The sequence below is a fragment of the Equus caballus genome, chromosome 25, assembly GCF_041296265.1.
Source record: "Equus caballus isolate H_3958 breed thoroughbred chromosome 25, TB-T2T, whole genome shotgun sequence".
Classification (NCBI taxonomy): domain Eukaryota; kingdom Metazoa; phylum Chordata; class Mammalia; order Perissodactyla; family Equidae; genus Equus; species Equus caballus.
In genome coordinates, this window is record NC_091708.1 from 40,109,161 (window position 1) to 40,136,113 (window position 26,953).

A 26,953-nucleotide genomic window follows, 5' to 3' on the forward strand; every position below is an offset into this window, starting at 1 on the left:
TCCTGAAAGGTAGAGCTTTGCTAGTTTGAGTCATGGCTTTTTCTCAAACCTATAACCTGCAGTCAGAAACTGGTAGTCTTTTTACTTTTTTTTTTTTCCACTGAGGAAGATTCACCCTGAGCTAACATCTGTCTAACGTCCATGCCAATCTTCCTATATTTGTATGTGGGTCGCTGCTACAGCATGGCTGATGAGTGGTAGGTCCACACCTGGGATCCGGACCTGCGAACCTGGGCCGCCAAAGCAGAACACCCAAACATAACCACTATACCACAGGGCTGGCCCCAGTCTTTTTACTTCTAGATTATGGTTAAGTAACATTCAGTTCAGGGCAGCTTGATAATACCCCCGTTTAAAAGAGCCTACTATGTGCCAGGCTAACCTACTGTGTGTTAACATCTAGCTCTCAAGAACTCTATGTATGTGTGTAAAAGTGTCACTAGCCTCTGATGGTGAGTGTAGGCACATCCCCCAGTGAACCAAGTTGCCTTTGCATTTGTTGATGCCACTTGTTGATTTCCCATTGCAGGACCCAGGATTGTCCACGGCTTGCCAATTTCAGTTTTTCCAGTCCATTGTGAGGGAGGTGATCAGGGCAAAGTGGAACTGCCATGGTTTCCTTCAGTAAAAGCGCTGGAGGGCGCTTCTTCCAAGTCAGCGAGTAAACCGCATTCAATTATTTGACCCTTGCTCACTTATGGCCTCTCAGGCCAAGCTCTTTCCTTGAAGCCTTGGCACCAAGTACTGGTGAGCACAGGATGCCGGAAAGTGGCTCAACAGCCCTAGACTAGGCCATAAAGAACCCGGATTCCCTACGCAGGCAAGCCGTTGCCTGCGGCCTAGTGCAGCTGGATACTTTCCGAGATAGTGGCTGTCTCAAGGTGTAAATGCGCCTTCTGTTTAAAAGGGCTCTTTAGGGCAAAGGTGGAACTGGCTGAATCGGAAAGCGCCAGAGGATACAGTGATGGGGGACTGAGAGACGTTTGGTTTATTCATCTGTGATTTGCAATTTGGCTTAATTTGAGTGCGGTTTTACTTTTCCCAGACGCATATATTTTCATAGTGGTTCTAGACAAGACTGACCACTCCATGGGGGCGACAGGTTTGGGATCAGCCCATTTTACACCAACGATTTTCCGAACGAAGACTTCGCAGCAAGAGCCAGGTGGTGGCGGGGTTCCTAGGAAGAGGAGGCTGACCCAGCCTGGAGTGGACCGGCCACACAGGCAGCGCCCCGCGGCCGGCAGGCGGCGCTGTCCCCATCTGGGCCCGCTCCTCTGAGCGCGCGCTGGGACAACTAGGGAACCCCCGCCCGAGAAATGTCCCATCCTGCACTCCTGTCCCGCGGCGGGGGTCAGTGTCGCGTGGAGCGGGAACTGCGGCCTCACAAGAGAGGGGATACTGGGTCCCAAGTCCCGCGGAACGTCGAGTCCAGGGGAGGCGCTGGGGCCTCGGGGTCAGGAGTGGGGTCCGGGGCGCCGAGGCAGCGCGGCCGAGAGGCGGCGCTGGTCCCAGGTCCCGGGAGGGCCAGCGGACCTCGGGAGGGGGCGCCCGATCCCGCGGCTCCGGCGCCGCTTCCCGGGAAGTTTCAAGTTTGAAAGTCCTGGCGGAGGGGCCGGGGCTTCCGGAACCGGAGCGGTGGAGAGGAGGGGCGAGCGGCCGGAGCGGCGCCATGGAGGAGGGGGCGCCGCGGCAGGTGAACGGCGCCCGGAGAGGCCGGGCTCTGGGCGCGGGCCGAGGGGGTGGGGGATGCCTCATTCACCGCCGGGGGCGCACCGAGCTCCCGCCGCGTCCCCAGCCCCGCACTCTACATCCGCACCCCCAACCCCTCCCCGTACCCCTCCCAGCCCCTGCCCCCTGCCCCCCTACACGTTCGCAGGGTAGACCTGAGCCCTGGGGGTAAGTCGTTCGTACTCCCCGGAGACGTCCCCAAATCACCCCCAAGTGACTCAGAACCTCCAGTCAGGCCAGTCATGAGCACGTCCGAATCTGCAGTCAGGGCCACCAGGGTGGGCCCCAAAGTTTCCCCAAATCGGTTCTTCCAGGTTGGAGTCTACCGTGCGGGCACATGGGGAAGCGTCCTGGGGGAGAAGACTGTGTGTGCGCAGGCAGAAGGGGGCCCGGGAGGGGCCAGTCTCCGCGCACTTGGGGGGGAGCCTCTCCCCAGCACCCGGGCACCGGGGAGCGTGCACACCACGGGGAAGGGCCTAGCCCAGCGCCCCAGCGGGAAGCTTCGGGTACACAGGGTTCCAGCCCGCGTGCGAAGGGGCGGGGTTCCTGCCAGAGCTGGCGATAGGTGCGCATGGGCGCAGGGGCCAAGGCTGTGTGTTCGGCTGTTACTGGGGAGGGAGAGGTGGAGTTCTGGCCCCTAGCAAACGGGGGTGGGGGCATTTGTGTACAAGATGGGGTCCCAGCCGCAGAGCAGAAAGGGAGAGGCTGTGTGCACATGGCAGCATTCCAACCCAGGGCAGGCAGGACTGTGGGCTATGCTCAAGGGTGCGGTGTCTTCCACAAGGCTCCTCGAGTGCCCCCACCCCAACGGCTTAGGCAGCCTTCAGGGCTGCGTCGGCCCCCTCCCACCCCCTTCCTCCGGAGGCCCCTACGCCTGTTCCAGCCGTGGCTTGTACACATTTTCCGATTTCCTGTGAACGTCCGCCCAGCAGGCAGCTGGGTGACTCAGGACCCCGGTGGCCGGGCCCCCCGCTCCATGGGATCTTTGTTTGCTCAGGCCTTTGGCTCTGGCCTTCTGGCCTAGGGCCCTCAAAGGATTTCCTGAGCCCCGCCCCTGCCCCTGCCCTCTGACAGGCGGGCCAGCAGGCCAGTGGAGGGGGGGATGGAGGGTCCCTGAGGAGTAGCCACCCCTTCCACCGGGCTCAGGAGATGGATTGCAGAGAGGTAAGGGGGAGGCCCTGCCAGAGTCCCTGTGAGGGGGCATCATGGGCTGCCCTGGGCTGCGGTCAGCTTTGGCACTGGTGGGTTGAAATGTCGGCCTCTGGGAAGGAGGTTTTCCTCCTCTGTTCCAACCTGGGGTGAAGCGGTGAAAAGCCTACTTCCTCCCAGGGGCGGAGCCGGGAGTGGGTCCCGGAGACCTCCTGAGCCCCTCTGTGTGCCTCTGCTTTGCCACCTGAGGCACTGGGGCGTCAGGGGGACAACCCTGGCCTCTATTCAGGCCTCCAGCTGCCCTCTGTGTGTGACCTTGGGTGAATCCCCAGCTTCATTTCTGGTCCCAAATCTTAGCCTGAATCCCAGCCTAAAAGCAGTCTGATTAAGCATGGCTGGCGGGGAGGGGCTGGGGCCCAAGAGGTGGTGGTGTCACCTTCTCTGTGTTGTGACCTTGGACAAGTTACTTAACCTCTTTGGGTCTCAGCTTCCTTATTGCTAACATGGGGATAAAACTGGCACCTACCTCATGGGGTGGTTGTGCGGACTGACAGGTTAACGTATGGCAAGCTCTTAGAACAGAACCTGGCACTCAGTGCACAGCAGAAATGTAACAATTTTTCCCCTGACCTTTCTCTCATGGCAGAGGACAGGAGCAAGGGCTGGGTAAATAGCCTCGAGCTTTCCATCTGGCTTAGGGTCCTAGCTCTGAGGTCGGAGATGCTTCCCAAACCCCTGTGTCAGTCCTGGGTGCGGTCTACGCCTCCCTCCCCTCTACCTGTGGTGAGCGGGGAATGTGGTGGCGGGACGAGTGGGACGACTGACTCCTCTGCCATTCCACAGCCTGGGGCGGGCCAGCGGCCCCCTGAGGATGAGAAAGAGGTGATTCGCCGGGCCATCCAGAAGGAGCTAAAAATCAAGGAGGGTGTGGAGAACCTGCGGCGGGTGGCCACAGACCGCCGGCAGCTGGGCCATGTGCAGCAGCTGCTGCGGTCCTCCAACCGCCGCCTGGAGCAGCTGCATGGAGAGCTGCGGGAGCTGCATGCCCGCATCCTGCTGCCCGGCCCCGGGCCCAGCCCTGGGCTCAGCCCTGGGCCCAGCCCGGCTGGTGAGTGAGGGGTCGGAGCAGCCACCCTGGAGCAGGAGGCCAGGCCCACCCAGCTCCTGGGCCTTGGCCACTCTCAGAGCCTCGCAGGTTGCCCCTGCCCAGGAGGGGAGAGGAGGAGAGAGCTAGGCCATAGGGGGCTCTTGACTCTGGGTGAGGGGTACACGTGCCCCATACTCTGTGCACACAGAACCTGTGGCCCCAGGACCCCGGCCACCAGCAGAGCAGCCAAGGGCTGGGCACCTGGAGGCCCTCCAGAGGCAGCTGCAGGTGGAGCTGAAGGTAAAGCAGGGGGCCGAGAACATGACCCACACGTACGCCAATGGCACCCCCAAGGTAAGGCTCCCAGGGTCTGAAGGGGAGAGATGTGGCTCTCAGATGATCAGGGAGGTGCTGCTCTAGTCCCTGTTCTTTTTTTTTTTTTTTTTAAGTTTTTATTTTTATTTTTTAAAGATTTTATTTTATTTTTTTTTCCTTTTTGTCCCAAAAGGCCCCCGGTACACAGTTGTGTATTCTTAGTTGTGGGTCTTTCTAGTTGTGGCATGTGGGACGCTGCCTCAGTGTGGTCTATTGAGCAGTGCCATGTCCGCGCCCAGGATTCGAACCGACGAAACACTGGGCCGCCTGCAGCAGAGCGCGTGAACTTAACCACTCGGCCACGGGGCCAGCCCCTCCAGCCCCTGTTCTGATGGGGATGTGCAACTCAGCCACTGACTCTAGAAGGGAGACACAAGCCTAACCCTTCGTCTGATGGGGGAGCCCCAAATCCCAGCTTGGCAGGGAAGGCGTGGCTCAAACTCCTAGTCTAACAGAGAGGGCACAACGCTGGTCTAATGGGGAGTCCCAGGCCCAGTCCCAACTCCCAGCATGATCTTGGGAGCTCGGCCCTGATATGATGGAGGAGGCTTGACCTCATGCCATGTCTGGTCTGATGGGGGAGCCTCTGCCCCAGACTGAGTCTAACAAAGGAGGCTGAGCTTCCACCCTGGTGTGACAAGGGAGGCTTGGCTCCAGGCCCTGGTCTGACAGGGGAGGCTCTGGGCTAGCTCTGTCTGATGGGGCGTGTGTCCTCACCCCATAGGAGAGGAAGCTCCTGGCAGCTGCCCAGCAGATGCTGCGGGATAGCCAGCTGAAGGTGGCCCTGCTGCGAATGAAGATCAGCAGCTTGGAGGCCAGTGGGTCCCCTGAACCAGGTGAGGCCTTGAGAAGTGGGGATAGGCAGGGCAGAGCAGGGCATGGGGCTGAGGGCTGACCCCTCCCCTCAGGTCCTGAGCTGCTGGCAGAGGAGTTGAGGCATCGATTACACATTGAGGCTGCTGTGGCCGAGGGTGCCAAGAACGTGGTGAAGCTGCTGGGGAGCCGGCGAACACAGGACCGCAAGGCACTGGCTGAGGTCAGACCCCGGGCCCTCCCATTGCTGCTCCTCTTTCAGGCTCTGCTTGTTCTCATACCAGCAGTGGCGGGAGGTATGGCTGGCCTGGCCGTGCAGGATGGCCAAGAGGAGGCACATTCTGTCTAGACCTCATGGGAGGGGTGTCTCCAGGTGGCCTGAGTGCTGCCCCTGCCCCCAGCCCCCCTGGGCCAGTACCCCCTTCCTGTATCCCCTCTGCAGGCTCAGGCCCAGCTCCAGGAGTCCTCCCAGAAACTGGACCTCCTGCGCCTGGCTTTGGAGCAGCTGCTGGAGGGACTGCCTCCTGCCCACCCTCTGCGGGCTAGAGTGGCCCGGGAGCTGCGGACTGCCGTGTCTGGGAACCCCCAGCCTTCAGGGGCACTCGTGAAGCCCACTGCCATGACAGGTAGCCAGGAGTCCTTCCCACTACAGAGCTCGCCTTCCCTTCCCGAGAGGACCCCGAAACAGAGCAGAAGAACTTTGGAGAAGAGTTCCAATCCTGGCCCCACCACCCTCTTGCTGTGTGACCTTAGGCACCTGACATCTCCTCTCTGAACCGCAGTTTACCCATCTATAAAATGGGGATGATAACAGCACCTCCGTCATAGGGTTGCTGTGAAAATTCAGTGAGTTGCTGAATGTGAAGTGCCAAGCACAGGGCCGCCACAGTCAGCACTCAATCAATGATGCTCTTATCTAAATGAGTGACCATGATTAGGCTTAAAGGGCAAGTGTTAGGGAGCTCACAGCCCTGGAGGCCTTGGTACCCTGTCCTGGGCAGCTGGGACCATTAGAAAGGTCTTTCTTATCCCGAGCTGGATTTGTCTCCTTGTAGTGGCAGCTGAATTGCAATCAACAAATAATCTGAGAGTGTCGACTTTGGAAGCCCTGAGCTTCCTTCCTGGGATGCCGTGCCAATTAGAGAGTCCAACGCCTGCCCACTCAGAGACTGTGCAGGGGTAGACAGGCCACATTCCATTGTGAGCAGAGCTGAGAAGGGGAAGTATGCAGGCTGGATGGGCCCCCTCACCTGGCCTTGGGGAATCAAGGAATGCTTCCTGGAGGAGGTGGTGTCTGAGCTTGGCCTTGAAGGGCTTATGGGAGTTGACCAAGTAGACAAGTTGGGGAAGGCGGCGAGAATGGCTTGTTAAAAGGCCTAGAATTCAGCTACTTGGGGCCACCCCAATCCTGTCTCCTGGCTAACCCCCTAGTTCCTCAAGCTGTTCTTCCTAAGATAATCTTCCAACTCTGGGCACTGCCTTTGTTTATAACCCCCTGGCCTGGACTCCCTAAGTGGTGCTCTTAGGGCTGGAGTCCCACTGCTTCCTCTACCCTTTGAGGGACAAAACTCTAATGACCTTGAAAATGAATCCACTTGGTTGCCAAAATACACTTTGTACCCATTGTGGGAGGTGGGCACTCATTTCCACTGTATAGATGGGGAAACTGAGCTCCAGGGAGGAGGGGAGACAGGACAGACAGCCAGGTTTCCTGCTGCCCAAGCTCGTCCCAGCCATGGGCTGCCTCGGCCCTGAGCCCTGAACAGCATGTCCTCATGCACTGTGGCTCCTGGCAGCCTGGCTGAGGTCTGAGTCTCACTCCTCTGCCTGTGTGTCCCCCTGCTGCCCCTGACAAGAGAGTCTGCAGGAGGGGTGGGCCGGTTGGTCTGTCTGCAGGGTGGCAGTGGCTACCAAGGCCTAACGTGGACAAGGTCTGGCTTTAGCTACCTCCAGAGGAGAGGATAGCATTCTGGGGTCCCAGAGGCCCGTTGGTGGCGGCAGTGGGAGGATGGCACCTAAGTCCCTCCTCATGCTCCCCCACAGGGACACTGCAGGTCTGCCTCCTGGGCTGTGAACAGCTGCTGTCAGCCGTGCCTGGACGTTCCCCGGCGGCCGCGCTGGCCGGGAGCCCCTCCCAGGGCTGGCTTCGGGGCAGGGCCAAACAGCAGCGTGGTGGAGGCGAGCTGGCCAGTGAGTAGGGGGCGCAGGGAGCTGGGGGTAGGCAGCAAGGACAGCCACTTGCAGCCTGCCATGAACTCTGGCTCTGGCCCTGCAGGCGAGGTGCTGGCCGTGCTGAAGGTAGACAATCGCGTCGTGGGCCAGACAGGCTGGGGGCCAGTGGCCAAGCAGTCCTGGGACCAGACCTTTGTTGTCCCCCTGGAGCGGGTGAGGCTGGCCCTTGTGCGATCACGGGCGACCCTGGGCCGTGGGGTGGAAGGCCGGCCAGGTAGGGGCTGGTGCCCTGTTCCACCCTCAGCCTGCCTCTCTGATGTAGGCCCGAGAGCTGGAGATCGGGGTGCACTGGCGGGACTGGCGGCAGCTGTGCGGTGTGGCCTTCCTGCGGCTGGAGGACTTCCTGGACAATGCCTGTCACCAGCTTTCCCTCAGCCTGGTGCCACAGGGACTGCTCTTTGCCCAGGTGCCCACTGGCCCCTGCCCTCTGACCTCACAGGGCCCTGGCTCCATCAGAGCTTGAAGGGCTTTCAAGACTGTGCAACCCGCTCCCCCCGCCCAGGGGTGGAAATTGAGGCCTGATGGAGGAGGTCTCCAGGAACGAAGGATTCTCAGTCCTTTACAGGAGTCTAGGGGCCTGTGTCCTTGTCCTGATTCTGCCCTGCCTCACGTGTGACCCTAGACAAGTGCCTCTCTTCTCTGGGCCTCAGTTTCCCCAGTGGTACCGATGAGGACGTTGAATCCATCTCTCTGGGCCTTTCTGGCTCTTGCATCCACTGATATTGGGGGCTTAGGCTGGGATCCTGGAGGGTGAGGAGGTGCCCGTGGCAGATAGGGTGGGAGGGGACTGGTCTTCTGCCCTGCCCCATGCCCCCGCAGGTGACCTTCTGTGACCCTGTCATTGAGAAGAGGCCCCGGCTGCAGAGGCAGAAACGCATTTTCTCTAAACGCAGAGGTGTGGAGAGGAGAGGGTGTGCATGTAGGGTGCAGGGCAGGGCCCGTCAGGAGACCCCGGGACTGAGCCCCCCTTTTGCTCCCAGGCCAGGACTTCCTGAGGGCTTCCCAGATGAACCTCAACATGGCGGCCTGGGGGCGCTTGGTCATGAGCCTGCTGCCCCCCTGCAGCTCCCCAAGCACGATCAGCCCCCCCAAAGTGTGCCCCCAGACCCCGGCCACACGCCGGGGGGCCGCTGACCCTGCCTCACCCAGGTGAGGAGCCGCCTGCCCCAGCCTGCCTGCTTCTCTGCAGCGTCCGCCTCTCTCCAGGTGCAGGGGGCATCTGTCTTTCTGTCCCGGTTGCCCCCCCTCTGACCTCTGACTGTCATCTCTCAGCATGGCTGTGTGTCTGTCCCCCCCAGCTATTCCATCTGTCTGTGCTCGGCCATGTGTCTGCTTCCTCCCCACAGTAACTTCCTGCCCAAGAAGACCCCCTTGGGAGAAGAGATGAGGCCCCCACCCAAGCCCCCGCGCCTCTACCTGCCCTGGGAGCCAACCCCCGAGGAGACGCCGGTGAGGGGGCTGGTGGCCCTGGGGGCTGCCGGGGTGGGGGTGGCAGGGTTGGAGGGGAAGCCGGGAGGAAGCCCCACTCTGCCCTGAGCCCTCCGTCCTCACAGCGCACCAAACGCCCGCACATGGAGCCCATGACTCGACTCGGGCCACCTCCAGCAGCCTCAGCCACCAGGTACCCCCGGCAGGTTCACCTTCACGTCTGGGACGGTCATCCACTTGAGGGTTTGTGTGTCCGTTCATACATCACCCCGTGGCTCCTCGGCGTTCGCTGGTTCGCTCTCAGCTTCTTCCTCGCTGGACCCACATTATTGAGCTCCAGCTGTATGCCAGACTCCAGGAAACTACTGTCCTGGGAGCCTCCAGCAGGCTCTCTAGCCCCTCTCCCTCCCGCCCCATAACTGGGGACAGCCTAGGACCCCGGAGGGTTTGGAGCGGCTCTTGGTGGAGGCCCAGCCTTGTCCCAGGGGGCTTTCTGTGCCCTCTCTCTTGCAGGAAACCCCCTCGGCTTCAGGACTTCCGCTGCTTGGCTGTGCTGGGCCGGGGACACTTTGGGAAGGTAGTGGGCTGAGGAGGGGCGCAGTGGAGGGGGGCAGGCAGGCCCCAGCACATTAGCTGGGAGGTCGCTGTGATCGTGGGGTAGTGGGTGGCGGAAGTAAAGGCTCCCCTGTACTGGCCACTTGGAGCCTAAGCTGTCTCTGGTCCCCAGGTCCTCCTGGTCCAGTTCAAGGGGACAGGGAAGTACTATGCCATCAAAGCACTTAAGAAGCAGGAGGTGCTGAGCCGGGACGAGATAGAGAGGTGTGTAGTGAGGCCGGGGGTACTGACCCTGGAAGGTACCCGGGATGGCTGGCCGGGACTGTGGGCACCGGAAGGCAGCTGACTGCTCTTGGGGCTTTGAAGAGGTGACCCTGTGGGGTCGGCCAGGCCTGGGTTCTCTTTAGCACCTGCAGTTGTTAACCGTGTGCCCTGGGGCAGGTCCCCTCTTCTCTCTGCACCTCCGTTCCCCCCTCTGTAAGATGGGACAGTGGCAGTGGTGGTCCTGCAGGTTCAATGACCCTCATGGGCCCCTGATACACAGACTCCATCCCTCTACCTGCCTGGCACCTTGACTGAGGACCCAGTGGGCCAGGGCTGCTGCGCTGGCTGCACGACACAGCCAGTGGAGGTGTGCCTTCCCTCTGAGCGCCACGGCCCCCCCTGCAGCCTGTACTGCGAGAAGCGGATCCTGGAGGCTGTGGGCTGCACAGGCCACCCCTTCCTGCTCTGCCTCCTTGCCTGCTTCCAGACCTCCAGCCACGCCTGTTTCGTGACTGAGTTTGCACCCGGTGGTGACCTCATGATGCAGATCCACGAGGATGTCTTTCCAGAGCCCCAGGCCCGGTGGGTTTCCGTCCCTCCTGACTGCCTCTCCCAGCAAGGCTTCCCTCATTCCCTGTACTCGGCCCCCTTCATCCTGCTTCCTCCAGGGTGCCCCTCAGCAAAAGAGCACTGTGTCAGGGAGGCCTTGGTTCAAATCCTGGTTATCAACTCACAGCATTCATGACCTTGGGCCTCGGCTTATGTGGTTGTGAACTGGGCTAATGACTATTTCATGGGCTTGTTGCATAGAAGAGCGTAAGGTTAATAATTAACTGAGCACAGGGACCAGGGCACAGGAAGTTGCTGGTGCCTGGAGTTATTTCTTGCCCACCAGAATGCAGCCTCTGGAGCTGGGTTTGCATATCAGCTCTGCCACTCGCTGTGTGACCGCGGGTGCATCACTTACCTGGAGTCCCAGATCCTCATCTGAAAAACAGGCGTGATGACTATCACCTGCAGGCTGCTGGGAGGAGCCCGGGAGAATGGGCTTGAGAACACTCAGCAGCGTCCCTGGCATAGAATCTAAGAGCCCAGGGAGGGTAGGCCGTTAGCGGGCAGCCACCCTGGGACAAGCTTGGGGCTGCTGTCAGGAGAAGTCTCACCCCCACCGTCTCTCACCCATATCTGACTCTGGCCAGGACATCTGGGGGTCCCCAGGCCATGGCCATTGTGCTTCCCTGCCTTGCCCCCCCTGCAGTACTGGGTCTGAACTCGTCCCTACACCACCCCGTCTAGGTTCTACCTGGCCTGTGTGGTCCTGGGGCTGCAGTTCTTACATGAGAAGAAGATCATTTACAGGTAACTTGTTCCTGAGATGCTGGGGAGTGGGCAAGGAGGCAGCTGCTGCCCTGCTCCTGGGCCTTGGCCCTTCTCAGCCCCTTTGACCTGCCCCCTCACCCTCAGGGACCTTAAGTTGGATAATCTTCTGCTGGATGCCCAGGGTTTCCTGAAGATCGCAGACTTTGGGCTATGTAAGGAAGGTGGGTGCCAACCGTGCAGGAGCCATGTCCTCCAGCCTTGCTCACCCAGCCCCGGTCAGCAGGGCTGTGGGCAAGTGGCATCTCCTAGGAAATCTCGCCCCAGCCCTCATTCCAGGAACCAGCTGGCTATGTGACTTCTTATTCCCAGCCCTAGAAGCTCTTGCCCTCACGCAGAGGGAGAGCCTGTGCTCGGAGCTGGGAGAGGGCACTGGGTTCTGCTTTCTCCGTGACCTTGGCATGTGAGCTTGGCTGAGACTCAGCTTCCTCATCAGTCAGATGGCATGAGAACCATTCCCATCTCTGAGGAATGGGGCAGGGCTTGGCACAGGATTCAATATGTGGGGTCAGGAGGGTTGGCTGTTGATTTAACAACCACAGAGGCTATGGTGGACGAGGCACACTAGCCAGCATCGGTGTGGATGTTGGTTTGCAGGGATCGGCTTTGGGGACCGGACAAGCACCTTCTGCGGCACCCCGGAGTTCCTGGCCCCCGAGGTGCTGACCCAGGAGGCTTACACGCGGGCTGTGGACTGGTGGGGGCTGGGTGTGCTGCTCTACGAGATGCTGGTGGGCGAGGTGAGCGCTGGCCCGGGGCTGCTGGGGCTGCTAGGTCGGATTGGGTGGGGGTTGTCCATGCACCCTGCTGAGCCCCCATCCCCACAGTGCCCGTTCCCGGGGGACACTGAGGAGGAGGTGTTTGACTGCATCGTCAACGCGGACACCCCATGTCCCCGCTTCCTGTCCGTGCAAGGGCTCGAGCTCATTCAGAAGGTACTCACTGCAGGGTCCAGCGCTGGGCTGGACAGCTGCCCCTGCTCATGGGCCACCCGTCACCACCCATCCTTGGGGCCCTATGGCCCAGCTCACTTGGGATACTCAGGGAGGCGGGCCATGCCTCGGACCAAGAGCCCTCCGCAAACCCCTGGCCTCTTGCCCAGCTCCTCCAGAAGTGCCCGGAGAAGCGCCTGGGGGCGGGTGAGCAGGATGCTGAGGAGATCAAGACACAGCCTTTCTTCAGGGTGAGTGGCCAGGGCTGCAGCGGTCCCGGGTGCCTGGCACAGTGGGGAGCGTGGAGTGACCGCAGGGGCTGCTGATCCCGTTGTCTCAGGCCCCTCTCCCCTTGCCCCCAGACCACCGACTGGCAGGCCCTGCTCGCCCGCGCCGTCCGGCCCCCGCTCGTGCCCACCCTCTGTGGCCCTACAGACCTGCGCTACTTCGAGGGCGAGTTCACGGGCCTGCCGCCTGCCCTGACCCCGCCGGACCCCCGCAGCCCCCTCACTGCCCGCCAACAGGCCGCCTTCCGGGACTTCGACTTTGTGTCAGAGCGATTCCTGGAGCCCTGAGGGCCTCCTGGCCGCTCTGCCCGCTGCCCCCAGACCCAGCCTCCGCTCGCCCACCTCTCTGCCCACCGGCCTGCACCCTGCCTTGGAAGCCTGGGCCCTGCCTGGCATTTATGAGCCCTGGGGACTTGAGGTGGCAGCCAGGGGGCTGCTGCTGTGAACTTGGCTCAGCCGCTGGGCAGAGTTCCCGCTCCCCCACTGTCCACCTCTCTTCTGCTTCCTAGCGAGACCTGGACCAGAAAGGGTAGCACAGCGAGGAGCGGTTTGGTTTGGTTTTTAATACGTGACCTGCTTTATGGAATATTAAATTTATAAAACTGTGCACTGGGGGCAGCCTGGCTTGGGAGGCGAGGTGGGGTCTCAGAGGCCCAGGTCCTTTGTGCCTGAGCCCCCCATAGGTCCTCTTCCTCCCCTTCTCCCTTCGGAGGGCAGCACTGCCCACTGAGGCCTGGCAGGACGGGGCGGAGTGAGGAGCCCAGGCCCTCCGAGGGCCCACCCCAGCTGGGTGCGGCTCCTCAGGTTTTCAGGCACAAGATGGCAGCCCGCCTCCAGTGACCCTAAACAGCTTGGCTGCTCCCCTCCTCCTCCTCCTCCTCCTCGGCCCAGAGGGTCTCCCAGGACCCTGAGGGCCATCCGCAGAAGAAGTGGGCCAGGTTGCGGATCAGGCCGCGGTCGAAGGGGTTCCCGGGGCGCTGACGGAGGTAGGCAATGCGGTGAGAGGAGATGAACTCCCAGGTGGTGGTGTTGCTGGCCACCAGGTAGAGGTGCGAGGCCAGAAGCAGGCCGGCCACCAACGAGAAGAGGGACAGCAGCAGGAAGGTGGCAAACAGGAGCCCGCTGGACCGCAGCCAGAGTCCCCAGGGCTGGAAGAACCGGAGGCCAGACCTGCAGGGCAGGATAGGGGTGGAGACCCAGAGCTGGGGGAGGGCAGGGGTGCCCCAGGGAGCCCGGTGAGCAAGCTGTTTGGGAGAGGGTCCAAAGCCCCTGAAAAGGGAGTTCTGGCTCTGTACACACCCTGTGGGTGCACGGTGCCCGCCCTCCCCCGGCACCCAGGGTGGCGCTGGAACCCACCATGCCAGGTACAGGCCCCACAGAAGCACCACCAGCTGCAGTGCCAGGTAGGCCACGAAGAGCGGGTGGTTGCGCTCCCCCACGCAGTTCTCCATCCAGGGGCAGTGGTGGTCATAGCGGCGCACGCAGCGACGACACTCCCGGCAGTGCCGGGCCCGCAGGGGCTGCTGTGGGCACGGAGGGAATCTGGACTCAGCACCCGCTCCCCTCTGGGCCCAACAACGAGGGGAGGGCTGAGGGAGGGAGGTCGGAGCCTGAATCTGGGAGGCTTTCCCAGAGGAGGGGTGAGGCCAAGGCACTGGGGCAGGAGGGGGTCAGGGTGGACCCCTCCCACAGAGGTCCCTGTATCACCCACCAGCACCAGGCAGTATCTGCAGCGCCGAAGGGGGATGGTCTGAGGAACCATGGCTGTCTGCTCCTCCTTGGCCTCCTCCTGAAAAGGAGGGGACAGGGTATAAGATAGGATCCTCTTGGGACGCAGATGGCATTGGTGGACGTCTCCCTTGGGGGTCAGCTTAGCTCTGCGTGTGCACATTCTGGGGCCCATCCCATGCGTAATGGAGGTGGTGGGGTCAGGCAGAGTGCCCTGGACTGAGCGAGGCTGTGTGACCTTTGCCAGTGGCTTCCCCTCTCTGGGCCTTGGAGATTTCCTCACTGTAGGATGAGGTTCTAGGGCTGGCAAGAGAATTCACTGAGATGCCCCAGGAAAGCTCTCTGCACAGAGCCTATTTTTGGGGCCTTGGGTCCCCTGTTGGTGAGAGGAGTTTAGGCCCCAAGAGGCCCGCTGGTTACCTGGGGCTGGGGCTGGACGTTCACGTAGCCTGGGTCCATGAGTGACACAGCCAGGTAGAGCAGCAGGGAGCCCAGCACCAGGAGCAGGAAGATGAGGGGCAGGAGCAGCTCCCCCTGCTCTTCCCACTGCCGCAGTGCTGGAGAGGCCGGAGGAGGAGAGTGAGGCTGGGGCCAGGCCGAATAGGAGGGTGTGTTTGTGGGGGTGCAGCTGGAGGTGGGGAGAGTGTCCCTGGCTGAGTAAAGGTCTGGAAATAAGGTTCGAGGAGTGGTCTGGTGTGGCCACTGCATAGGGTACAGGGGTGAGAAGTTTAGGTACAGCAAAAAAAAAAAAAGAAAACCAGTTCATCTGCACTCTCTGGAGGGCAAGAGGGAATCATGGAAGGTTGTAGGGTGAGATCTGTTTCTGAAAGTCCTCCTGTTGCTGGAGTAACGGAGTGAAGGGGCCAGACTTGAGTGGATGTAGGGGAGAGGGAGGAGGGGTTCCCACCTCTGTCTGCTGGATGGGGAGAGACTGGCCAAATCTGAGATGCCCAGGGGACAGACACAGAGGAGGATGGGGCCAGCAGGCTCCGATGCTGCAGGGTGACATGAGGGGGGCCCAGGCCAGGAATGGTTCAGCTCATGGAAGTGATTGAAGAGTTGGGGAGGGTGGGGGGCTGAGGAGTGAGGGGTGTGAGACAGCCAGACAGCAGAGTGTGGATAACTCTGGTGGCCCTTGATTGTAAAAGGGAGCAGAGAAAGGACTGGAGGTCCTTTCTGATGGGGAGACTGAGCAGGTTTTTAGGCTAAAGGGCAAAGGTGGCGAAGGGGACTTGAGAAGGTCTTGGGAGGAAAGTGAGAACGCCCCGCAGTCGAGGGGCTGAGGCTAGAGTGACGGGTGGGGGTGGGCGGTGCATGGGAGCTTGTGCTGGAGGTGGTCTGTGGCAGGTAAAGATGGGAAGGAGGGAAGTGGGGGTGGGTAGGTGAGGTGAATGGGTCCTACCAGGGCAAGAAGCAAGGATGGGGACATGGGGCACAGGCTGCGCTCCTATGGGGTGTTCTGTTGCCTGAGGGTGGGGAGCCTGGACTTGGGCAGATAGTGTTCCCTGGGGTGGGCGGGATGCGAGTCCTTGGTCTAGTTGATTCTCAGAATCTTACAGAGGGAAGGTTGGGAGTCAATTCCTGGGAAGGATCGAGTGGGTCCCAGGATCAGGGAAGATGGGGCTCGACTTGGTCCTCGGATCTGGTGGGCACCGGATGGGTCCTGGGATGGACAGGGCATCTGGCAGGGATCAGGAAGATGCTGGGATTAATTAGGGATCAACTGGGTATTAGGCGGAAAGCAGGTGGCTCTTGGAATGATGGATCGGGCGGGCGGTTCAGGAGCTGGTGGAGATGGGGTGAATCCTAGGATCTTTGGGGCTTTGGCAAGGGACCCAGTGAGATCCAAAGGTCTGGGGAACCACGCGGGATCAGGTGGGTCCGGGGTCGAGCGAGGTCCGGCTCACCGGTATCGTGCAGGAAGAGCACCAGCGTGATCCCCCAGGTCAGCACGGTGTGGCCGGTCCGCACCAGGACCCCGGGGCTGAGGAGCGCCCAGGGCGCCATCGCCTCCGCCCGGGGCCCCACCCGGAAGAAGCGCCCAGAGGGGCGGGTGCTCCGAGGGAGTGGGGCCGCGGCCACCCGGGGATTGGCGGATCCGGGCAGTGGGCGGGGCTATCTTGGGCCAGGGAGGCTGCCTATTGGGTAGCAGCTGCGGCCGAGTAGGCCCTCGAGCCAACAGGTGCCTGAAGAGGCCGAGGGCGGGGCCGGCGCGCGCGCAGCCGGTAACTCCCCCAATCCCACCCCCTACCAGCCAGGTAAGTTTCGAGAGCCGAGGAGCAGGCGCGAGTCCCGACCCCGCCCTCTGGGCTTCCAGCCCTGCCCCAACCCCGCAGCCTCGCGCATGCGTGCAGTTCCCTGGGCCATTCAAAGAGCCAGGCGTCTGTTACTCTAGGTTGTAGAGTTTGCCCCTTTCAGAGATGTGATAACTGAGGCCTCGAGCGGGGCAGGACTGGCCCAAGGTTGCTCCGTGGTGACACCCTTACCGCCTTGTTATTCATTTCACATGTTGCAAACGGGACGAGAGCAACGTGGAGGTCCGTGGTGCAGATTCTATGAAGGGCCCAACTTGGGTCAGAGTCAGAAACAGCAGCACTGTTCCTTCCTACCTGTGTGAACTTGGGCAAGTTACTGAACCACTCTGAGCTCTGTCTTCTGTCTATATAAAGGAGACGGTAATAGTACCCCCCTCCTAAGGTGGTTGGGAGGATTAAATAATGGCAATACAGTGTCTAGCACAGGACTGTCTTGTCTCCCGGCTGTAAGCCAACACCTACACCCTGCCAGACTGACTTGCCCAACTCAAGCCTCCAGGCTATTCTAAAATGAAACCCCATCATTCACTGCTCACACTCCTTCACCTGTCCCCTCAGGGCCTTCCCCATTTAGCCCTGATCCCAACATCCACCTTCTTTCTCCATCAGGTTGGCCCCCTCCCAGCAATGCAGTATACTCTTCTGACATCTGTCGTTTTTGTCAGTTCAGCATCCCTTTTTCCGTTGGGGGAACTGACTCTTCCCCATCCCATGTGGTTCTGGAGGAACTGAGACCCTCAGTCCATAGGGTGGTAGGAGAGAGGATATGGGCATGTGACCCAGGAAGGCCAAACATAGTTCCCCATCTCATTGTCCCCAGTGATTGGTCCTACGTGGTGGGTACATGACATGGTAGGGCCAATCAGAATCATTCCATGGGAATACTGTATAGACACTGAGAGAGAAAGGGGCATTCTTTTGGATCTTAAGCATAAGGAATAGAATATAAGGGCAACTAGCAGCTGTCTTGATGCTATGTGGAGAGAGACTGTGACAGGAGAGAATGAGGTCAATTTATAAAAAGACATAGAGACAAGCAGCATTGAACAAGGGAGTGAGAGACAGTCTTAACCACACTGTCTGGGCCCCTAGATCCAGCTATGCCTAGAGCTGATATTAACTCTAGGTTCCCCAGTTGCATTAGTCAATGAATTCCCTCCCACCTTTGACTAGTCTGGGTAGGTGTTTGAGTTGAGTGTCACTTACAACTCAGTCTTGATTACTGCAATGGGTGCATGACTTAGTGTGATGAGGGGGTCCACCAGCACCTCATCCACTTAATAAATAATCCTAAAGCTTCCATGAGTCAGTCACTGTGCTGGTGTCAAAGATAAATAAGTTAGACACTAGTTAAAGTGGTAAAGACAGATTTTAATCCTCAATATATTACTGCAGGAGGGAAGGGGGGTCCAGTGTGAACTGAATGCAACTTCGATTTGTACAGAGGTGGCTGGGCATCTTAAAGGGAGGGTGAGGGAGTAGAGAGGACGCCGGGGGCTTGCACAGACTCAGGGAAGTGAGAAATTGCAAAGGGGCGGTCAGTGTAAATACTGACCAGGCCAGCTGTGTCTGCTGGCTGGCAATAATTGAAGCGGGCTTCTATCCTCCCACAGAGACTGGGAGACAGGGCCTGATCCTTCCTTAGAATTACACTTTAGATGGCTTTCAGGGCCTTGAGAAAAACACGCCTGAGTTGTAAAAAATACAAATATATTTTCAAAGGGACAGATTCACAACTGTAAGCCCTTTTTTTACGCTGTGGGGCCTATCTTCAGGTGGTGGCTAAAACAAACAGTCGATTCTTCTGGCAGCCTTGAGTTTTCCCAGGCAGGCACTTTAAGGGGGGCTGGCGTCATCCTAGGGATTCGACCTTGAGCCCTTAGAAACTATGTTGGAGTTTGTTTCAGCGCTCTAGTGCGGGGGAAGGGAGGGGGATAAAATCACTTGCTGAGAGCCTGTAGTGGTTTTTGAAGGTCAAGGTTGAGGCCTAGTCAAGAAGAAGGCTCAGAGGAGCCAAGCTAGAGTTTGGTCAAGGAGAGACTGTTGTCTCTGGGCAGGCGCACATGTGGGCATGGTGCCCCTTGAGCTGGTCCCAGCACCCAGACTGTTCTTTGGGCAATAGCCCTCCCCACTGAGGCAGCCTCCGTAGTACCTTGGGGCCCTGGGGGCGCTGTTGATAGTTACACCAGGCAGCAGGTGTCACGCAGGACCATCCTGGGCAGAGCCGCCATCCCAGCTACTTCTCCCTCCCCTCCTGCTCGTGTCCTCGTTGCTTCACTGCTGCAGCTGCACGGCGTGCTTGGTGCAGGGAGCAGCCAGGCCTTCCCCTAGCAGGGGCCTGTGTTTAGGAGGCTCTTCACGTGAGCCCCTCATGGCCAGGCCTGGAGGCTTGGCTTTTCTCTGTACTCAGCTCACGTCTCCTCTTGTGAGAGGCCTCTGACCATGTTGGAACACCACGCTGCCTCTCACCTCCACACGTGGTCGTCCCTCTCCCTGAGCCGACTCCAGTCTTCCCTAACCCCCCACCCCCTCCCACCAGGCCTCAGGAGGTACCCTCTCTCTGCTCCCTTCTCCCTGCTTGTTGCACCCAGGTCCTAATCTCATATTTCACGTTTGTCTCTACCATCAGATCGAGCCATCCTGGGCTGGGCCGTTGGTCTGTTGCCAGTGGTACCCTCAGTGTCTGGGCACCGGGATGCGGAGAGAACACAGAGGAAACAGGTACTCCAGCCCGCTCTGCCACTTGTCCCCAGGCTGCAGTCAACTGACCCTCTAGGCTGGGTACACAAACCGACTGAATGCACCCTGCTTGCCACAGATACCCACATTCAAGGCTCACTGCCCGAGCCGGCCCGCACCCCTCTCCTGACCCCATTCCACCTGCAAAAAAGACACTCTGCTCTTCTCCACGTTGCACAAAAATGTATTTCTGTGACATCTCCAAGTACAGACATTTACCCAGGCCCCAGGTGACAAAGCAATGTGACGTGAGCTCTGCCCGGGGTCTGGCTCAGGCCACGTGAGCGTGGAAGGGGGGCAGATGTGGCCCATCTGCCAAGCTGGGGGAACACAGGGCAGCTGTCCCCTTCCCAGGGCCGGGAGGGAAAGACTCCAAGAGAAAAAGGCCAGGTGTCTCTCCCCGGGCTGCTCATCCAGTCTGTTCTGTCTGGAGGCAGAAATGCTAGGAGAACCCAGAACAGGCCCAGGGAAAGAGGAGGGAAGAAAAGCTATCCCCAGCGGCTGCCTGCAGAGTCAGCTCTGCTCCCCAGGCCCCTTGTTCCAGAGGGACCTCCTCGCCACCGCCTGTTCCATGAGAAGCAATTCGGAATTACCAAGAGGACCACAGATATTTCAAGACACATTTGCGGCTCACACTTCTCTGAACACAGCACAGAGGTTTCCAAATAAAGCCTGGGAGTGGGGCGGGGGGCTCAGGAGGGCCAAGTGGGGCCACTGCAGGTTGTGCCAAGTGCTGGTCTGGAGGCATCTGCCTGTTGCTGCTGGGAAAGGCTGGAGTGGGGGCCTCTGGGTAGCGGGGCAGGCAGGGGCAAATGAGGCAGGCTCAGTTCTGCTGGTGGGGTGCCTGGGCACCTTGGGTGCTGCGGGTTGCTAAGGGGCTGGGAAGGGAGGGAGCGAGCCCCCAGCTCCAGAAGGTGCTGGCTTCCAGGGCTGGGGGCCAGTTCTGACATGTTTGGCAGAAGGGGCAATGGAATCTGCCCGAGTTCTTGACCAGCCCTGGGCTGGAGGCTTCACCAGCCTGGGACCTGGTGGGAGACTAGGAGGCAGCCTCCATAGCAGCGTGGGCTCAGGCAGGCCTGGCCAGAGAGCAGCAGGGCCACTGTGAGCCCTGTTCCTGGAGGCTCCTCTGGGGCTGGGGCTGCCTGGACCTGGGCCTCAGCAAGGTTCACTTCCTTGCCCCAGATGGCCACAGCTGGGAGCACCAAGGCATTTGGGAGACCCAGTGGGGGTAGTTTTCATCCCAAACCCCATCAGCCGCACTCGGGAACCCAGATGGGGTTCTCAGGCTTTGGCAAGTGGGTGAGGAAGCCAGAGAGGGTTGTTAACAGCCTGCTGCCTCTCCTAACAGAGAGTCTGAGGGTCTGAGATCACTGGGAAGGGACCGGACGCTCACAACGGTAGAGGCATTTAGTCTGGCGGGGTGGGAGTGAGTGTGGCAGCAATGACGGCTTTGCGTTGGGCTCGAGAATGGCCAAGGAAGCTGCAAGGACTCAGGGAGTGTTTCTTTTGTTTTTGTACAGAAATCATACACACAAAACTTCACACTTCCTAACCAAAAAAAAATAATATATACATATATATAATATATATATCTCACTAATGTTAAGGAAAAGCGTCGGTTGTGCAAAAGTCCCCCTCCATCCAGTGGGAGGCTCCCGGTGGGGGTCTGCCAGCTGGCCTGCTGAGAACGCTTCCTCCGGCCTCGGGTCCAGAGCAGGGGTGGCCGCAGGGGTGGAGGCCTCTATCTAGACGTGTCCATGTTCTCCTCTTTAAAGTTACTGCAGTGCTCAATCACCTTGCTGCAGACAACGGGAGAGACAGGACCGGAGGGCAGGCATGGGTCGGGGTGGGCCTGGCCCCTCCCGGCTGATCTGGCTGCTGGATTTGTTAGCAAACGTGAACCGTGATGCTATGCTGACAGAGAGCATGTATGCAGAGCGGCTGGCAGAGTGGAAGCACAGGTGGAGAACCCAGGAAATGGTCCCTGTGGCCACGAATGCACTGAGCGTCCATCCTCCCCTCCCTCCTCCCATGCCCCCTTCCCCACCTCTCAGCTCCAGGGGTTAGGCGCTCCCCTGAATCAGCTCAGGCCTGACCTCCAAAACCCTCTGGTCCTTTCTTCAGCAACTCCTCCTTCTTCGCTTTCCCCTTGCACACCCAGGCCTTTTCTTCCCCAGAGCCTACTAGGGTTCCCCAAACCAGCTGCATGTCAGATTCACCTGAGATCGGATCCTGCGGGGCAGTTGTGCTCACACAAGGGCCCCTGCCGCCCCGCAGCGCCCAGGACCCAGCACAGTGTGTGGGAACCACCCCTCATGCTCAGATCTCGATCTGTCACCCACTCCGGGGTGGCCTTGGGAACTGCTGCCCCACTGCTGTCAGCTGTCACCCTGGCCCCTGGATGGCCTTCCGGTTCAACACTAAGCCTCTGGGTTGGTCGGGGGGTGGGGGGTGGGTGGGCAAGTGTTCACTGTAGCCTCCATGTGCTAAAGAGGTACCCAGTGCCTCTCACAAAGTAGGGGATACCTGGAACGGACAGGAGTTGTGGACAGCTGGACAGTTGTGCCTTCTCCTAAGCATCCTCTCGGTGTCATTCCCACCCTGCTGTCAGACAGGCCGGCCAGCTTGGATGCACATCTCAGGTCTTACAGAGATGCTCAAAGGGACTGGGGAGGTAAGGGCTTACCCTGTGCTTCTCCAGTCTCCTGGGATCCCTGTTGACAGTGAAGATATCCACGCCCACCTCCCACACCCGCTGGAAAAGAAAACCTAAGCTGGGACCTGCCTGTACCTTTTTAGCAATCTTTCCCGGTGGATCTTTAGGGAGATTAAGTTTGAGAACCACTCATTTTACCATTCTCAAACTCAGACAAATCTGTCAATTAATGTTTAAGCAGGGCCTTTGGCTGAAAATAATGGCAGAACCCGTCAACGCCCCCCACCCAGTGAGCCACTGTCTTGTGAGCCTCCAAGCTTCAAGTCCTCCTCCGTGATTCTCTTTATTTTACACCGTGTAAGGAACTGGGGTAAACTTAATGAGGCACCCTTCTAGAATGGGTCCTGGAGAAGCAAGGTCGTTAGTGCTGGGACGGGTACCATCCCTGAGGTCTCTCTCCTGCCCTGATGGGTGTGAGAGCAGAGCTGACAGTGTTGCAGACACTGTATTGAGAGCCACACAGCAGCATAGGCCTGCTGGCCTGCCGTGTCCGGGGCCCTCACATTCAGGACCTCACTCACACTCTGCCCACCTGGTCTCCAGAACGTATCTTACCACACCGTGTCCTCTTTATCTGGAACATCTTTGGCCAAAAACAATAAAAAATTCTGACCTGACTTGCTAATGCTCGGTGAGGAGAGGATGGGATTTCTTGGGAATAAAAGGAAACGAAGCTTACAAATGAGGACAATAATGCTCTGTTCAGAGCTTGATCATCTAGTTTGTGGCCACATTGTGGCCGAAATGACACTCAGGGAAGCCCCAGCTGGACATCAGTATGCTGTCCACCTCCACGCTCAACTCCCAATTTCAGCCATTCCTAACCACAGAGGGCCCCCACTGTGTCCCACACTCCACTAGATAAGGCTCCAAGCAGAGCCACTTCCCTTCTCTTACCGGGCCATTTCCTTGGTCTCCTGCCGTGCAGTCGCCATCTTGATCATGTCCCTCAGAAGGGGCATCCCACCTTCTTTGATTAGTAGGGGGCAGTACTTGTCCGCTGTGGGGTAGGGGCAGACAGCAGGTGATCAGGGTGGGTCCTCTCTCATCCTGTGGCCCAGAAACCCACCCTTGCTGCCAGGACTGCCCTCCTGGAGGGCAGGATGAAGACACAGGCCTGGGGGAAGGCACTGCTGCAGCCAGGGCCCAAGTGCCCCTGGGGGAAGCATGGGGGGAGTCCTTGCAAAAGCTCTTCCCGCCTTTGACACGCAGTCGCATTTTTTTCCAGAGCTCACCCTATGGAAATTATCACCCAAACCAGTGGCTTCTATTCTCTGAGAAGTTTTTGTCAAAATACAGATTACTAAGCCCTGCCCTTGGGCATTCTGATTCAACAGATCCAAGAACCCGTATTTATTTGTATTTTTAACAAAATGCCACTGGGTGATTCTGGTGACCAGCCAGGTTGGAGCCACTATGCCTTCCTGTTGGGTGGTTTCATGGTTCACGCCAACAAAAAACCTTCTGGTGCTCGGTACCCAGGGCGTCACACTCTACGGAGAACCAGGCATTTCAGTAGACTGCCAGCATCTCTATGGAGAAGGAGCGAATTTCATCATCTCCATTTTACAGATGACAGAACTGAGGTTCAGCGAGATGAAGTCATTCATCCAAAGCCACCCCAGAGGCTTGTGAGGGAGTCCCAGCTCAGGGCTCCATCCTCTGGGCTATGCTGGCTCTTTGAGGTAAGATGCTACTTTTTAGTAAGACTAACCTCAGGTAGTACTAAAAAATGCTAATGCTTGTTGAACAGTTGGCACGTGCCAAACACCCTTGTAAGCATATGTAAAATGTCTTATTTCACAGTAATCCTATGAGGTAAGTGCTATTATTATCCTATTTTAAAGACGAGGAAATTGAGGGGCTGGCCCAGTGGTGCAGCAGTTAAGTTCGCATATTCTGCTTCTCGGTGGCCCGGGGTTCACCGGTTTGGATCCCAGGTGCGGACATGTGCCATGGCTTGGCACGCCATGCTGTGGTAGGCGTCCCATGTATAAAGTAGAGGAAGATGGGCACGATGTTAGCTCAGGGCTAATCTTCCTCAAAAAAAAAAAAAAAAAAAAAGAGGAAATTGAGGCACAGAGAGGCTGAGAAACCTGCTCGAAGTAACACAGCAAGGGTGGAGCCAGGTTTCAAACCAGGCAGTCTGCCTGTGGAGCCTGCGCTCTCCTCCACTCTCCAGGTCCCGGCACTGAGCAGAATCCGGGTACTGGGCTCGGCACTTAGGCTGGTTCTCTTTTCACATCAATCTTATGAGGTGAGTGGTATCCTTACCCCACTTTACAGGGAGGCATCTGAGGCCCAGAGAGGTTCAGGAGCCTGCATGAGGTCTCACAGGCAGTGAGGGAGAAGACGAGAGGTCTACCCTGGGCAGCCATCAGAGACTCCCAGGGCTGCGCCCTTTCTCCTCTCCCCCAAAGCCACCGGGCAGGGACAGCTCAGGCTCTTCTACGGGAGGGGGCTCTCTTTGAGGAAATAAGTTAGAGCCATTTGAAGGCTCTCTCCTGCTCCCTCGGACATCTGTTTCCTCAGGGGCTGGTTCTGTTTGGGTTGGTCTCACTATCGCGCAGAAGGCGTGGAGGTTTATGGCTGTTCACGTGCACGGAAGCAGGAAGCACAAAGAAAGCTGAGTTGGAACCCTGGATGGGCCGTCTCACTGGCCAGCCCTGCTTCTGGGGGTGAGGCAGCGGCCAGCCGTCACGCCGGGTGTCCCACGAGTGCTGGAAAGCGGAGGGCGCTGCTCTGAGGCAGACCCCAGCTCTCTCAGTGCTCCCCTCCTGGACTGTGAGCTCCCTGAGGGAAAGCACTCAGCTGGGTGAATGTCCCTGTGTCCGAAGAAAGGGCAAGTGGGTACTCACGGTAGACAGACACAAGGTTGTACAGGGCCCAGGTGGCCCAGTGCTGGCTGACAGGAGAGATGCCCTGGGGAAGGAGGCGCAGAATTGGCTCAAATGACCTGTAGGAAGAGAAATCAAGGTCACTTCTGGTGCTGGGGGTCGGGGAGAGCAGCTTCTCTTGTTGGAGGTCTCTCTCCCCTGAAGGCCTATGGCAAACCGTGAGCAGACCAGGAGGATGCAGGGACACGGATGCGGGGGCACATGGCCCTTCAGCTGCTTCAGCTCCACAGAGGGGCTCCCTTGGGAGAGAGGTGAAGAGCAAGGACACATAAGGGAGGCCGGAGGGACACAGATTAGGTGGTGCAGCAACTGGGGACCTCAGTGAGGAGGGGAGACCCAGCCTGAGGGGGAGGGGGAAGGACCCTGGGAAGCAGAAGAAAGTGTGACCGCACTTCTCATAACAGCCGGCCGTCGACAGGCATCTGGAGTCATGGTCCAAAGGCCCGAAAAATCGACGTGCGAACCCCCTGGGCCAGTGAGTCCGCTTCATCTCTCCTCGGGACCAACAGTAACTGGAGTGTTGGCAAAGCCACAAACTTGAGGCCGTTCCTCCCAATATGGATTTTCTTCACTGTCAATCAGGACAAGATGACCCACCAGCACACACAGCAAACCAGTCATAAAGAGATGAGGGTGACCCATACCTTGTGGCTGGAAATTCAGTCACAAGACAGTGAGACTTGATGCCAACTGGACTGAAAGTAATCAAATCTGTGCATAGAAAAACTGCCGGAAGGGGAGACACCAGAATGTTCCAGAGTTCTCTTTCAGGGAACAAGGGGACCAATAGTTTCTGTTTTGTTTCCTATTGCGTGTCTATATTTTCTCCTTTTTTTCCACAAATGTGTTTCAAATGTTTGTCAACAGCAGGCTGTGGGTACACACAGGTGTGAAGTGCAGGCGACAGGCACCAAGCGGTAGAGGTGAGGTGTTGCCTTCTGCTCTGTGCTGGATGTGGACAGTTCCTCAATAAGCGAGACCCAACCGAGGATGAGAAGAAGGGCAGGAAGCTCTGACGGGACTTGCTGGGAATAAGCGTCCTGTCTCAGCGCTCACCCCACCGCCGGGGTGACCCCCACCCTCCCGACTCCGCACCTGTAATTGATATTCCTCCGTGAGTTGATGTCCCAGCTCTGGATTGCTGCCCACATGCGCTCCTCCACCTCCTCCCGCTGGGGTTCACAGATGCCCCAGGCCTCCGGCCCATCAAACATGATGTGGGAGAGGACGCCGCAGGCATTGTAGGAAACCTCAATCCCATCAGCCTTGCTCTCTAGCAGGTTGCTGCCAAGAAGAGAGAAAAATGGAGTCCTATTGCCCACGTCCCTCTTTAGATACCAGCTGCTGGATGCCAACTTACACACCAGATGCCAGATTTCTTTATCACTTATTGTCCATACCCAGAGCACTTCTAAAAGAGATTTGAGATTGCTTAAGACAAGAAATACTAGCTACCAGAGGGCTATTTATGGAGGACTAAAAGAATAAGAAACCATGTTATAGAGAAAAGGCAACATTTATAATGGAAACCTAGGCTAAAAGCAGTTGCTGCAACTGAGCACAGACTAGAGCTCTGAGCAACCTGGGAGCCAAAGCAAAAAGGGAAAGGACAGAGGCACCCACCTAAAGACACTGATGAATTGGGAAGTCATTAGCTGGGGCCGCAGCTCCTTCACCTCTGCCACGTTGCCCAAGAGTCCCAGCATATTCCGATGCAGTTCCTGCTTCTCTGGGAATTCCTGGCAAAATGAAAGCCATTGGGGCCACATCAATTCATACTTGATTAGTGTCTGGTATTGTTAACCTAGAAGCTTTATGAGCGTCTGTCTGGCCATTCCAACTAGATGGGGGGGTGCATTATGGTGCCCCCCACCTTCTAGTACACCTCATACTAGAAGACAGTGCTGGGTACACACTATAAGGGGTTGAAATGGTGGGGCTCCTTGTCACAAAATCAAAGGTGGAGTGGAGATCCGACCTATAAAATTATGAATGGGACAAACATGGTTCTATTTACCAAAGCTCAAAATACTAGTTTAAGCGAATCCTCTTAGAAACTAGAGCAAGAAAATAAAGGATGAATTTAGGATGAACGGGCCATCCTGCTGGTCAGAATCCTGTCCAGCTCATGTCCCGACGGCCCCCAGTCAGACTGCGGGCAGGCTGAGCAATCACTGCTGAGAAGGAGGGGCAGGTTTTCCCTGGGGGGAGGGCTCTAAGACAGGACACGGCCAGGCCGCCTGCATGCAGGAAGATCTCCGGAGCTTCTGAGGGCAGCACAGCCTGGGCTGGCGGGCCCGTGAGTTGGCCCCCATTGCCCTTCTGTGG

The 26,953-nt window shown here is 58.5% G+C and overlaps 3 protein-coding genes across 12 annotated transcripts in view; 1 reads left to right on the plus strand and 2 right to left on the minus strand.

The window, feature by feature from the left end:
• The first annotated feature begins 1,513 nt into the window (after nt 1–1,513).
• On the plus strand, nt 1,514–19,195 carry PKN3 (protein kinase N3). 4 transcript variants are annotated; one of them, XM_070251570.1, is made up of 22 exons: nt 1,514–1,696; nt 3,724–3,988; nt 4,176–4,321; nt 5,067–5,178; nt 5,251–5,378; nt 5,598–5,781; nt 7,199–7,345; nt 7,431–7,540; nt 7,650–7,793; nt 8,207–8,282; nt 8,368–8,536; nt 8,734–8,836; nt 8,941–9,008; nt 9,329–9,392; nt 9,543–9,634; nt 10,040–10,216; nt 10,931–10,993; nt 11,099–11,175; nt 11,609–11,751; nt 11,839–11,946; nt 12,114–12,194; nt 12,306–12,837. In XM_070251570.1, the coding sequence occupies exons 1-22, from the start codon at nt 1,673–1,675 to the stop codon at nt 12,516–12,518; spliced, it is 2,694 nt and encodes an 897-aa protein (XP_070107671.1). In that variant the 5' UTR covers nt 1,514–1,672; the 3' UTR covers nt 12,519–12,837. The 4 variants fall into 4 exon arrangements, with proteins under 4 accessions (XP_070107671.1, XP_070107673.1, XP_070107674.1 ...); XM_070251572.1 differs by lacking the exon at nt 12,306–12,837 and adding an exon at nt 18,903–19,195 and having other exon boundaries at nt 1,541–1,696; XM_070251573.1 differs by having other exon boundaries at nt 1,541–1,696; nt 12,114–12,150.
• ZDHHC12 (zinc finger DHHC-type palmitoyltransferase 12) lies at nt 12,774–16,155 on the minus strand. Of its 6 annotated transcripts, none has more exons than XM_023629064.2 (6): nt 15,866–16,001; nt 15,516–15,639; nt 14,379–14,407; nt 13,942–14,019; nt 13,587–13,753; nt 12,774–13,400 (listed from the first exon to the last, which is right to left on the minus strand). In XM_023629064.2, exons 2-6 carry the CDS (start codon nt 15,637–15,639, stop codon nt 13,073–13,075), a joined length of 726 nt encoding a protein of 241 aa, XP_023484832.1. In that variant the 5' UTR covers nt 15,866–16,001; the 3' UTR covers nt 12,774–13,072. The 6 variants fall into 6 exon arrangements, with proteins under 6 accessions (XP_023484832.1, XP_005605906.1, XP_001500449.1 ...); XM_005605849.4 differs by having other exon boundaries at nt 14,379–14,515; XM_001500399.6 differs by lacking the exon at nt 15,516–15,639 and having other exon boundaries at nt 14,379–14,515; nt 15,866–16,155.
• Nucleotides 19,176–26,953, minus strand: part of ZER1 (zyg-11 related cell cycle regulator) — a 28,327-nt gene continuing 20,549 nt past the window's right edge. For both annotated transcript variants that reach the window (XM_023629062.2, XM_023629063.2), the window contains exons 12-16: nt 26,249–26,364; nt 25,721–25,909; nt 24,587–24,684; nt 22,626–22,728; nt 19,176–20,811 (exon numbers count right to left, since the gene is read on the minus strand). In XM_023629062.2, the coding sequence (XP_023484830.1) occupies nt 20,754–20,811; nt 22,626–22,728; nt 24,587–24,684; nt 25,721–25,909; nt 26,249–26,364 (564 nt within the window). In that variant the 3' untranslated portion in view covers nt 19,176–20,753. The remainder of the gene's footprint in view (nt 20,812–22,625; nt 22,729–24,586; nt 24,685–25,720; nt 25,910–26,248; nt 26,365–26,953) is intronic.

Excerpts from the sequence above, each read along its gene's own strand:
- PKN3 (XM_070251573.1), top strand. The coding sequence starts at position 1,673 with ATGGAGGAGGGGGCGCCGCGGCAG. Across the intron at positions 7,346-7,430 it reads TGGTGGAGGCGAGCTGGCCA|GCGAGGTGCTGGCCGTGCTG; the intron begins GTGAGTAGGGGG and ends CTGGCCCTGCAG. Across the intron at positions 7,541-7,649 it reads TTGTTGTCCCCCTGGAGCGG|GCCCGAGAGCTGGAGATCGG; the intron begins GTGAGGCTGGCC and ends TCTCTGATGTAG.
- ZDHHC12 (XM_070251620.1), bottom strand. The coding sequence starts at position 15,965 with ATGGCGCCCTGGGCGCTCCTCAGCCCCGGGGTCCTGGTGCGGACCGGC. Across the intron at positions 13,754-13,941 it reads GCAGATACTGCCTGGTGCTG|CAGCCCCTGCGGGCCCGGCA; the intron begins GTGGGTGATACA and ends CCGTGCCCACAG. Across the intron at positions 13,427-13,587 it reads GTGGGGCCTGTACCTGGCAT|GTCTCCACCCCTATCCTGCC; the intron begins GGTGGGTTCCAG and ends CCCCAGCTCTGG.